The 13,567-nt window shown below is 34.7% G+C and overlaps 1 protein-coding gene across 2 annotated transcripts in view; it reads right to left on the bottom strand.

The window, feature by feature from the left end:
• The window catches only part of LOC145686262 (tyrosine-protein kinase transmembrane receptor Ror-like), a 623,893-nt gene that overhangs the window by 202,843 nt on the left and 407,483 nt on the right, over positions 1–13,567 (bottom strand). For both annotated transcript variants that reach the window (XM_081759379.1, XM_081759380.1), the window contains exon 2: positions 9,632–9,731. In XM_081759379.1, the coding sequence (XP_081615505.1) occupies positions 9,632–9,731 (100 nt within the window). The remainder of the gene's footprint in view (positions 1–9,631; positions 9,732–13,567) is intronic.

Below are 13,567 nucleotides of genomic sequence, written 5' to 3'. Positions count from 1 at the left end.
GAATATAAAAGTCATGAGTAGGCTTGGCTTTTATCTTCAAGAACCACTGGTCCGTTTACATTAGTGTTCTTTACATTGCTTATGTCCATCATATTTTAATCGCACCTTGTATATCTATTCATTACATTTCACATCTACACATATATATATAAATACATTCATAATAAATCTTTCATTTCATCAATATTTATTTTTAATTACATTCATTATATTTATTTCATTATTATCCCCTATATTAATAATATATTTTCTTATTAAAAATATCGTCGCTCATTTAATTAGTCGTCGAAGGGTGCGATTTCAAAAAATGTAAAGGACAAACGTGGGTTACAAATAATATTAATCTTTACGGGCGCATTAAATAACAAATAAGTCAGATGTTGCATTTAAAGGTATACATCGTAGCACTAAGATGTTATATTAAAGAAGAATATCATTCAAGGTAGTCGTCGAATAATTGATTTTATAGAATAGATCTTCTTCTTAACATAATCTTTGATAATTAAGTTTTCAACACAAATCAATCTAATATAAATAATCTTTGCTTTTAATTAATTATAAATCGAATTATGATTCTTCACATTAACAAGAAAGAATAAAAATCATTTGAAAATTATCATTGATTAATGAGAATTAAAGAGAATTAAATTGAATAAAAATAAAATAAATGTTCATGAAAATCTAGAGCTGATATGAGTCTAATTAAATTTCATTAACAGTAATCAGGTTACATTCGTACTTGCATACGTTTCTAATAAAGTACACTGTACTGCGCTATCATGATTAGGTTCTACATTATGTTGTACATGTCTTTCATCGTGATTCAGATTTTGGTATGAAGTCCCATCTCTTGATCTCCAATTACGTCTATCCACGTAGTTCGCTGCATTTCTGGAATTTCGCTCAGTACTTCGATTATTAAACCTATTTTGACTATATGGTCTAACATATGAATTGCTACGGTTAATTAGATTAGGCGGATTCCCTACATAATCTTGTCTATTTTGCTCATTTTGATTGCTAGAGTATGCTCGGCTTAGGTTAGGTTCCGTATTATTCATACTTCGTATATTTAAATTCCGAACAGGCACCAAATGATCTGAATTATTCTTATTTTTACCCATTCCTGATTGTGGATTCATGGCATGGTATTGAGTTTCGTAGCATTGGACAAGCATCAATAAATGGCTGAAACTCATACACTGTGTGGAAAATAAGATCTGTTGCAATTTAAATGGAAGCAAATTTCGAATCGATGCTATTATTCTCGATTCCGATTGTAATGGATTAACAACCTTTAATTCGTTGTAGACATTTACAACAAACTCTACAAGAGATTTGTGCAATCGAGGATTGAAGTGTTGATTTCTAAGGGTGGCATCTCTATTTGCCAGCAAAAAGTCATTTTCATAATTTGCGATCAATGCCGCTTTGAATTCCTCATATGTACTAATGTGATCACGTATTGCCTTAAACCATAAGGAACAAGGTGGGAGTAATACATGGGGTATTAATTTCATATATTGTGATCGATCGATACACATTATATTGCATTCGTCTTGGAATTTCTCTAAGAAAGAAGTAGCATTCTCATTACACTTACCACTGAATTTGCTCATAGCTCGAATTTCACTCATCTTAACACTTAATTTTACCTTCCTTTTCTCATTCCTTGTTCTTGTTGAATGATAGTTCCTATCCATGACGTGCGGTGTCATCGCACCATCTACGTTTCACTCATCAGTACTCTTCGGACAACTTTCTTCTAGTATAATATCCTCATCAGACCCCGGCGAAGGCGAGTTCATCTCTGGTGAGTGGGGCAACTCAAAGCGATCACTACCCAAGTTATTACGGTAAATGTTGTCTTTAGCCTGTAACGTTCTAATCTCTTCCTGAATAGTAGCTAACAACTGTGTATTTACACGTATGTTATTAGAATTGTTCCTGACCTGGATCCTTTGCTGTTTAATGGAAGATTCTACTACTTCTAAATCTTTTTTTACAGCACAGATTTCTTGGTTTTGGTGATTGTGCTTTTCTTGACAATCATCGGATATCCTTTTTAACTTTTCCTCGAACTGTGAGGATATGTCGTTCACCACCTGGACAATTGTCTGTTTCGTTTCATCTGATTTCTGTTCTATCCGTTCTATCCGTCTACTTAATTCTTCATTTTGTTTGTTAGCTTCGTCAAACTTCTGTTCCATTCGTCTACTTAATTCTTCATTTTGCTTGTTAGCTTCGTCAAACTTCTGTTCCATCTTCTGTTCTATGGTCTTGTTAGATTCGTTGAACTTCTGTTCCATGTTCTGCTTTAATTCTTCATTTTGCTTCTTTATCTCGGTAGACATCTGCATTAATTGTCGCTGTAAAGCTAACAAGATTCGATCCTCCGATGTCAATCCTGGTGTTACACTAGTCTCATCGCTGTCACTATTATTTGATTCATGCTGCATTGTTTCGTTGTCCATTTTTCTTATGATTACTTTACCCCTTCGCAATATGGTTAAGTTCGTATTCATTAACTGTAGTATAAAAGTAAATTCAACCTTACTCTTCTTCGGGAATTGAATTTACAAAGTCCCGGGTGAGGTAAACCAAAATTTTTATAACGACTTATCAAAAAGATAGTCGTAAACCTGGTTCGTTTGCTGAGATAAAAATTCGAAGTGGTAGTATTTCTTTGGCATTAAAATATTAGCTTCGATATCTAAATACCATTAATCTCACCTTTTTAATAAAAATGACAACGTCTATAAACGGTGCTAAACTGGTTTATTATTTGATATAACTTATAATATCCTTTTCTTAAAACTGTTAAGTACACAAACTCACTGACTAGGTAACCATAAAACATGTCCATATCAACAACTATCCCATAATACTCACTTACATATATTAAAAACATTCTTCTTTTGTTAATATGAAATTAACATTCTACTAAGTATAGTGCACATGTATGAGTACTTTCTGCCCAAGGTACAGGTAAATATTACACAAACCAAAGTATTTTGTTATACATCTTTGGACATAATTTCGTTAAACGCTAACAGTTGTAGTGTACTCAACGTCAATTATGCCAAATGATTACAAAACTATTAATTGTTAAAATACTTTATTCTATGGTATGAGTGTATTAAATGTACACAGCTACCGTATCACAGTGAAACAGAACGAGATTCAGAATTGTGAATCAAAATGTCACTGTTCTCAACCGAAGAACTCGATTCATGACCACCATCCGACATATATACATTCTTTGTAGTCCTGCACAATTCGCATGACTGAATTCTCACATCGACCACAACATTAATCAATCAATACATGTCCCTAGTGTCTGTACAGATAATATTACACGTTGGGATGAAAATTCTGCTAATTAAAATCATCGATGATTATCAATCATCTTCTTTGTCTAGATCAATTTTCATGGAAAGACTTTCCACTAAAAAAAAAAAGCGAGCAGGCGACCAGCTAAAGTCATCCATAATCGTGGAAGACGACACGCCCTTAATGCAAACGTTACGCGCGCTCTTTCGCTTTTTTTTTTTTTTTTTTTTTTTTTGAGTCATTTTCTACTGCTAGAGAACAAATAGTGGGAAAGCATTTTTCAAGATAAACAAAGCATACCTTTCAGATCAACAGTACAGCATTTCCATCACAGATGGCAGTTAGTTTTGTTTTGAAAGAACAAAATGCTATTCTAACGTTATGTTTTGAGCAGTAATAAAATTATTAAATAGTTGTATAATAAATTGGCTATAAGCTGTATTTCAATTTTGTATTATATATATATATATATATATATATATATATATATATATATATATATATATATATATATATATATATATATATATATATATATATAAACTACATGAACTGACATAAAATAAAGGGGTACTTCCGGTAGACGTGGAAATCTAAAATTTGGCACGATTGTAGCTTTTTGGGATTAACCCACAAGAAAATTGCCAAAAGTGAATATTTTTAACTTTTAGGGGGTCTAAAGGGGGAATGAAGGATTTCCCCATGTTATTTAAATGGGCCTTTTTGGACCTACAATTTCATTTGGAATAAAAATTTGAAATTCGGTATGCTTGTACGTTTGCGTTAGCGTTACCTAATTAAGTCACTAAAAATTAAAAAAGCCAACTTCAGAGTGGTTTTATGGAGAACTGAAAAATCTTCCCTACGTTATTTATATGGAACACCTTTCACACCTCAAAGTTATTGGGCACTTCCTGTAGGGCTACAATTATTAAATTTGACATGATTGTGGCTTTGAGGACTAACCGACAGGAACATTGCCAAATGTGAATATTTTTAATTTTTAGAGATTCTAAAGGGGGGATGAAAAAATTCCCTGGGCCTTTTTTCGACTTGTAATTCCATATTTTAGATACATGGAATTGAAATAAAAAAACTTCAAATTCGGTATGCTTGTGCGTTTTCGTTACATAAATAAATTACCAAAAATTAAAAAAAAAAAAAATCCAACTACAGAGTAGGTTTATGGGGAACTGAAAAATCTTCCCCATGATATTTATATGGGACATCTACACCGCAAAATGTTCAGCCACTTCTGGCACGATTAGAATGATGAAATTTGGCATGATTGTAGCCTAACGGGACTAACCGACAGGAAAATTGCCAAAAATGAATATTTTTAATTTTTAAGGGGTCTAAAAGGGTATGAAGAAATTCTCATTTTATTTAAATGGAAATTACCATGTTTTACTTTTTTTGGGATACAAAATCTTATCTTTTAGACAGTTAAAATACGAAAAGAAATGTGACATATAGTAAATTGTGGGTTTAATAGGTACAAGGCCATAGGACAAGTAAAGGCGAGGGTCAGGGGGCGAAGCCCCCAGCCGGGCCAAATTCTAGAAATGTTAAGAGCAAGTGTACGAAATTCACTCTTGATGCACAAACTGATACATAAAACACGCGAGGCCGTAGACTGAGCAAAAGTGGGGTTCTGGGGCGGAGTCCCCAGCTAGGATATTATATAATCCCCTTCTCTTATACGTATTTCAATGAAAGTATAATGATAAAAATTCGTAAGATACTCTACTTTTCGTACAACTTTTAAAAAATTCTATCTCGTAGAACAAGTTCTCTATTCAAAATGACATGATTTAAAAAAATATAGTTTGAAGTGTGTATTGTGTTCTAAATGTAATTTTAAACGGATCAACCGTTTTCACCTGACCTAAAAAACTATGAATTTGACACTAATCTAGGTCATTTTGAACACTTTCACCCCTCTTCATGCCTATGGAGATTCAATTTGGAGTTAACCGCCATCAGGGGTGTCACTATTCATCTCATGACCCCGAAAACTATGGATTCAACACAAATATTGGTTGTATGCGTTTATTTATACATATTACCCCTTCGCAGTCGAGGTTGACATCGAAAAGTCGAAAGTCATGAGAATATCCTGTGGAAATACGCCCTTACGGATCAGAGTAGAACAAAACGAACTTGAAGATGTTGATAATTTCAAGTATCGGGGAAGTATTTTGACGAGAGACGCTTGCTGCACTAAAGAGATCAAATCAAGAATTGCCATAGCTAAAGAAGCATACAACAAGAAAAGATCACTCTTAACTAGCAGACTCAATTTTGGACTTAAGAAGAAGTTGGTCAAGTGCTATATATGGAGCATTGGACTGTATGGTTCAGAGGCTTGGACATTATGGAAGTTAGAGAAAAAATATTTAAAGAGCTTCGAAATGTGGTGTTTGAGTAAGGAGGAGGAAGATAAAATGGACAGAGAGAGCAACAAACGAAGATGTTTTAAAACGGATAGGAGAGAAGAGGACACTTCTAGCCACCATCCTTCGTAGAAAGGCCAATTGGATTGGATACATCTTGCGAAGAAATTGTCTTCTTCACACCGCTATAGAAGGAAAGACGGACGGGAAGCGAGGAAGAAGAAGAACATAGCTGATCGATGATTTGAAAGATAGGAGGAAATATTGGTAGTTAAAAGAGGAAGCTGAAGATCAAGAAAAGTGGAAAAAACATTTCCAGGCCCAAATCTTTAAAAAAAAAAAAAAAAATCCCATTAGTCCCAGGACCTGCCGAAAGCAGAATACTTAGTAATAATAATATTCCTTCGCAGCCCCAGCCCTCACATCCATACCGATGGGGGATGAACTTGGACTTAACGGCATCAAAAGTGTCACTATTCATCCGAAAAAACAGCTAAAATTATGGATTCGACACCAATATTCGTAGTTTTCGATTATGTTTACATGGGTGACATGTCACTCCCCTCCCGGCCCATCTTGAACCGCAGTGCTTGATATTGCTGTCTTATTGGAGATTGAAATTGGACTTAAATAGCATGTGAAGTGTCACTATTCATCTCGAGTGACCTCCAAAACTATGGATTTGGCACTTATATCGGTCATTTTCGATCATTTTTAAATATCCTCTTTTTCCCTAAGTTGCACCGTCAAAGTGAAATAAAAAGAAACACCCCAGGCCCGAACTTTCTTTTGCTTCCTATAAATTGTCATCCTATGAGAAAATGTGTTTACCTCGGCACAAAGTCTCGAGTATACTACAAACATCTAAAGAATACAATAATAACAATAATAACAATAATAATAATAATAATAATAATAATAATAATAATAATAATAATAATAATAATAATAATAATAATAATAATGAAAAATACCGAAGCTTATAAAAAAATACGAAAAAACACCTAAACGTAGGAAAAATTAGTAAAAAAATATCCTAAAAGCTGAAAATTGGTAAAATGTGCAAAAATAAAACGAACTTTAAAATTAAGGTGATACTTAATCAATTTCCATTCCCTAGTCATAAATCTTGCAATATTCTGGTACACAATACCTGTATTTGTTACAGTACAATGAAAGCAGGCTGGTATTCAAAGTATAGCCCTTCATGTTGGACTGTCTGTAAACACTTTGTTGTGCGTTCTTCGGTTTCACGTCAATATTACATCTTATCCTTACAACTACAGAAGTTAGTGGTTACTGGTGTTTCTTACTTCTGGTGGTTGGTGAAACATCATGACTACAGGAAATGCATCATGGACCAAAACAGTTGGTAATCCGAACGGGCAAAGTCAGGACTATATATGCATGTAGCATTAGTTCGATACCATTAAGTTCCTGACTTTTTCGAGCCGAGTGTGGTCTTGAGTTATCCTGTTACAGCACGGCGCGCTTTCGGTTTATCAATGTTGGATATTTCTGGTACGGTGCACCATACATTCATACCAATCGTTCGGAATAAATGTCAACATTGATGGTTTGACCATTAGCAACGAACTCGAACTAAATTACCCTATCCTAGTTCCACTACCCACACACAGAGCATGACTTTATGCTCGAAACGGCCCTGTTGGATGACAGGCTCTGGAAGTTGGTCCTTGCTCAACCACTGTTTTAGTATATTCGGATTTCGGAAGAACACCAATTTTCTTCGCATATGACACAATCCGTTTCAGTAAAAGCACATTACATGGGTTTTGCAGCAATTGTCGGCACGTATCCACTCTCCTCTGGGCTTGAGCTGGAGTAACTCAAATGGCACAATGCGGCAGCTCCTGGTAATTTTCCTCCGAATTCGTGAAGTTGATGCATTACAGTGGACTAGGACATGCCTAGTTGGTTTACAAGAGTAGAATCTATTACTTTCGGGAGGCCAGACTTTGGCTGATCTTCGACATTTTTACAACCTGCACGAAATTTCTAGAACTCTGCTGTGCTGTGGTTCACTTCACCTTTCACATGGCAAATGTTTTCAGTTGTTGCCGCAACGTTATGCTCGATTTCGAACTCAGATAGTAATATTTGACGTATCAGACATCGTTGAGCACTCATCGTCATTGCCACTAAAAACTGACTAGAGATACTGACGGAGTGACGGCCTTCATGTTAAATAGTTAGCTTGCCACACTACATTTGACCTTGAACAGCGTGTCTATAAAGTCCGTTTGCAACGCCAAAAAATCTGAAACGGCGAGACAGATATGAAAACAGAAAAAAAGGTCTTTTATCATTTCAAAAGTACAACATATCAAAGTAAAACAAATTGTCCCAGGGTCCCCCGCAAGTTTCCAGTCGGGGTCCAACTCAAAATTTTTAAATGGAAAGTGGGGTAAACTTCCATATCGTATGAAAGTTGGTGTTAAATGAAAGAAGATAAATTATGTCTCGACTCTGTACGATAAGCCTGTGCAAAATAGCGGTGAGTCAAACTATCAACACAATCTTCATTTAAAAGTCTATGCCCACTCCTATTAATATGAAACGGTGAGACAGGTGAAAAACAAACAAACAAACAAACAAAAACAAAAAATACTAGAATGTTTCAACACGCTTCTGTTGACATTTTGACCCACCGCCATTTTGCACAGGCTTTTCAACATTTTGAGTTGGACCCCATCTGTGAACCTGCGAGCAAACCTAGAACTTTTTTTTTTTTTTTTTTTTACTTTGAATCATTATACTTTTGAAATAATAACATATCTTTGTTTTTGTTTTTACACCTATCCCACCGTTTCAGATTAATACGAGTGGCCATAGACTTTGTAATGAAGATTGTGTTGATATTTTGATCCGCCACTATTTTGCACAGGTTTATCGTAGAAAGTCGAAACTTGATTTACCTTCTTTCATTTAACACCAACTTTCAAACGATACTCAAGTTGCCCCCCTTCCTTTCCATTTAAAAATTTTGAGTTGGACCCTGTCTGGGACCCTGTGGGGGACCCTGGGACAATTTATTTTACTTTGATACGTTGTACTTTTGAAATGAGGAAATACATCTTTTTCTGTTTTCATATCTGTCTCACCGTTTCAGATGTTCCGGGGTTGCAACGGACTTTATAGACACGCTTAAAGATTTTAATAGAAATGAGTAAAGTGCTGCCCCGAAGCGGAATGCATGAGACCTCCCCAATTTTGGTAGCCGGTTTTGATCTTACCTTGACGCAAACTTTCAGGAAATATATACAACACTCCCACTTTGTGGGTTCAGGTTCAAGTACATCCCTAGTTAGTTGTATTTGATTCTTTCTGATCTTATGCTTTGATGTTATGGCCTACATAGATAAGTTTCCTAAACATGCACCATGTGCAACATTTTCACAATATTCTTGCACCGTTCACACTGGGTGTACTACAATAAACGGTATCGGCACTTCTCCCCCGAAACTGTCTCTAAACTGTACCTTGCGCAACTTTGTATTCTTAACCGTGTTTCTGTTGTTGCAAGAAATGCTACAAATTGTAAGCCTCACTGGGACAAATTTTGTATCTTGATAACGATTCTTAATCACATTTCGACCACTAATGTACACAATCAGCAATTTTTCAACTTCATAAAGCATTATTTTGTTATTCATGAGCAAACTGAGCCGTATCTTAAACTTCTGTATACGGTACTTGTAGTCTCTGAAACTGAAATAAAATTCACTAGCGTTCATTATTTTCAAAGATACAACGGAAATTTTATCTTTTTTTATTATTATTTCATAATTGTTAAACATTTCATCGACTTTTATCCAAACTTTCTCTGAAACTATTTAGTACACAAGACGCAAGAGAAGAAAGAGGGATTGTGTACTTACTCATTGGTGGTGTCCTCATAGTCGTATTCATCATAGGCGCTATAGTCGTCGATATTGGCCGCAGGTTCAGATGGTTGTGGGTACATGCCCTGAGACCACACTGCAACGAAACGAAACAGCATATCAATACAATGAGGGAAGAGTACATTCAGAATCAAAATGGTAATAACAAGTCCTTGAAGCGCAGTGTTTGACTTATACTAATATTTCTATATCTTTTATTTACTAATTACTAATTTTATTTAGTACTAATTTACTAGTTTATTTACTAATTTTATTTCTGTATCTTTATTACTCGTGGAATATTGGTTTCAGAGTCATTTTGAACTAATCTGAGCTAAAACACGGTGCTTAATTTTTCACTAGTCAAAGAAAGTTGTTCAATAAAGCAACTCACGCAAATCTACGGTGTTGACTAATTTGAGTTTTCAGGCTTATACTAACTTTATAATTTTATTCTCAAATACACAAATATCAATATATAAGAACTAAAATGTTTTTGAAGTAAACCAGTCTAAGTTAGCTCGTTGCTTTTACACACAAACACACACATACACAGAATATCAAAAACTAAATGGCAATAACGGAGAAGTATTACTACATGGCGGTATCTAAATAGTTTCCTCATATGTCCAAATTAGCAAGATGGACTATGATGAGAGCATTTTCGACCTTGCAAGATGAAATAAAGATTATAATTGAATCTGTAGGTACTATAAACGCAAATTTACAAATAAATAAATAAATAAATAAAATAAATTGAAACAAACGATTATATGGATACAATTATTATAAATGAGGCATGAGACCAAACAACGGAACAAGCACCTTCTTGAGCAAGGCCAGGAAGTTTCAGTCAAATATCAAGATCTTGGCTTCCTTTTTAGTGCCTCAGTAATTACTGAAATCTTTCTGTTTTTGCAAAGTTAAGTTGAACAACGGGAGACGTACACAGTACGTCCTAGGTGACACTGCAGCATAAACTGAGGATTTTCAAATTGCCTAGCTTTGTCTAGGAGACGAGAGTCGACAAAACTCGAGACAGGACGGGAAATTTTACGAGTCTCGTTGGCAACACTAGCTCACCCAAGTCTTAGATCTGAAACATTGTTTTAGTGTTATATGATTAATAGAATGAAAACTATAAATGGACAAAGTGATTGTATGAACACAATGAAGAGCATTTATCAACGTTTGAAGATACGCAAGGTTTAATATATATGTAGATATAGTTTAAACGTTATCATGTCACGCATTTCATGGAACTCTTGTAACATGGAAGTATTCTGATAGGTAAAATTCAGAAGAAAATCAATGCAAAAATTTTCGTACATAATTTTACAAAACGAGACGAGAAAAGCTTTTCCAGAATGGACTCAGTGGTAGAGCGCTTGTCTCTGGTGCACGGGGTCCCTGGTTCGATTCTCGGCCAAGTAAGCTTGTGGTGAACATCATGTCCGTGGATTTTATTGGGATATTCCCGTTTCCTCCCACATTCAATTCCACTAATTCTCCAATCATTATTCACTTCCCTTAATCATCGTCTCCCTTAGCCTAACGGGCATAAAAGTGGGACGTTAAATTGAAAATTTTAATTTTATTTCACTTACCAAATGCACAAATTCATTACACAATAGGTTAAAACAAAACACAGAATATGTCAGGATGACTGTATAACTGTAACTCTTGGGATTTTTAAATTATCGTAAAGATAAAAGCTCGAAATATGTTGGGTTTTAATGTTAACAGGTTAAAAAAAATCCAGAAAGTGCAGTGAATTTGAAAATCATGATGCACCACTAGTGGATTTCGTTTAGAGTTTGACTGGGATCAGAAAACTAATTGCAGTTTATCGAGCAAGATTTGCGGTGAGTTCTTACGTCTATCTTTTATCTGTTTACCTCTAGGAAAAGAAATATATGCTGACATCAAGATAATTTGATCAAATCATTTGTCACACCAGGAATGTTAAAAAAAAAGATAGCATACTGATTTAAATTTCGATGCTAATGAAGCATAACAGTTTAAGACGTTGCAGCAGCAGCTGCCATTTCATTTTGGCTTGAAAAAAGATGCCAGGTCGAGCAGCTCACAAAATTGCCTGAACTAGCAGAATCATTCCAAATAGTTCATCGGCGTGAAATATCTCATGTGTATAACCCGTGTTATTACGTTAGTAGAGAAAAAAAAAAAAAATATATATATATATATATATATATATATATATATATATATATATATATATATATATATGCGTGTGTGGGAGACAGGCTTTCCCGTTCAATATCGATATATGCATGGAAAAACGAACGAGAGAGTTGGAGCTACCACAAGCCAATCTGTTATAAAGCTTCTGCGGTCTTCAGCTTTCTTCGTTTTCCTATCGGCACCAAGCTAACACCAAAGCCAATTGCTCAGAATGGAAATCCATCTGCGACGTCCGTCGTCCATTCAATCCAAATAGCTGGGATTTTCTATAGGTTTCCCTTACAAAGAGAAAAAATCTTTATGTATCTGGTACCACTGCCTTCTAGATGAAATTGGGTTCATTTTTATATATATATATAAAGAAAAGAAAAGGTCTTGAACATTTCTGCAGTCCACATATCGGCATTAACCAATTCACATTTTTTAAAGTATGTTCGTCCTAACTATATGTACAAAAAATATCAATAGTTCATGAATGTTATCCGGAAACCTTAATTTCTAACCTTCAACGACACTTTCTTAATTTATTGTTTTATCAAGAAGGAGACTATTAACAGAAGAATAAAAAAAACAACAACCAAAATAACAATAACAGTGGAAAAGGATTTACAAAGGACCATCCGACCACTCGCCTCCTTCAACTGAGGAAAACTGGAAAATCTCAGGATGGTGGGCCACCAGATACAAACCAAGACCTCTTAATTACAAAGCTGTTGAACTGTAAACAGATATACCGACATAAACACTTATTTACCCCCACATGCAATTTACAATGTTAAATGGACACAATCTTAGTTACAAGAAAGTTTAGCAACATATTGTAAAGAAGTACTTAAATATCATTGTCTGGTTATAGATGTCAAACATTGTCAATAACATTTTATACGTAATTAGAAAATTCATTAAAAGGAAAATGTTAATCGCGTAAAACGCGTGTAACTACATGCAGGGAAAAATTATAACTAATAAGACTTTTAGATAATTTACCAAAAAGTATGTCTCTTCGTGTGTCTGGGAGACAAAATCTCAAGAACTACTTGGAAGCATCGCCATCAATTTTCGCCAGAATGTAATGGATCAAAAGTTAATTCTAGGATAACGTCAATCAAAAGTTCTCAATGTGTTTCTGAGAATTTAACTATCCTGGCTACATATGCAACCCGTTTAATAATGTTTGTATGTGAGTTGCATAACGTCACGGCGATAAACGTAATAATGCTATATAACAAGCGTAGCGACAAACAGAACCAAACCCCTTCATGTGAAGTATATCGTGGCACTGCTACCTGTTGTTCTTAATGTTTATCCTTGTGCTTTTAATCATACCTGCAAGGGAACACTGTGGTTGCTTGAAAGGAATTCAGATTATGGTAAAGGGATGGACAAAATTTTCCGGAATCCAGATTCCGGAAAATTTATTTTCCAGAATAAGAAATTTCGCTTTCCAGAATTCAGAAAACTTTCGGAATTCTGATATTTTTAAATTCCGGATTTTTACCGAATTCCAAAATTTGTCCAAATTCTAGATTTTTTTTTTCGATTTTACTTTCCGGATTCCAGAAAGTAAAAATTCCGAAATTGGCCATCCCTACTCTGGTATAATAAGTGATAGTCTTCGCATATATACTTTCTCGCCACAAAAATATTCTGAGGACATTAGTTGTTTCAATTATGTTGTTAGGCATTTCAAATTAGAAAGAAAAGAAAATAGAAAGACACTAGCACGTC

This window comes from Thermobia domestica, chromosome 5, assembly GCF_964235325.1.
Source record: "Thermobia domestica chromosome 5, izTheDome1.hap1.1, whole genome shotgun sequence".
NCBI classification, from domain to species: Eukaryota; Metazoa; Arthropoda; class Insecta; order Zygentoma; family Lepismatidae; genus Thermobia; species Thermobia domestica.
This window is presented reverse-complemented; position numbering and strand designations above follow the sequence as displayed.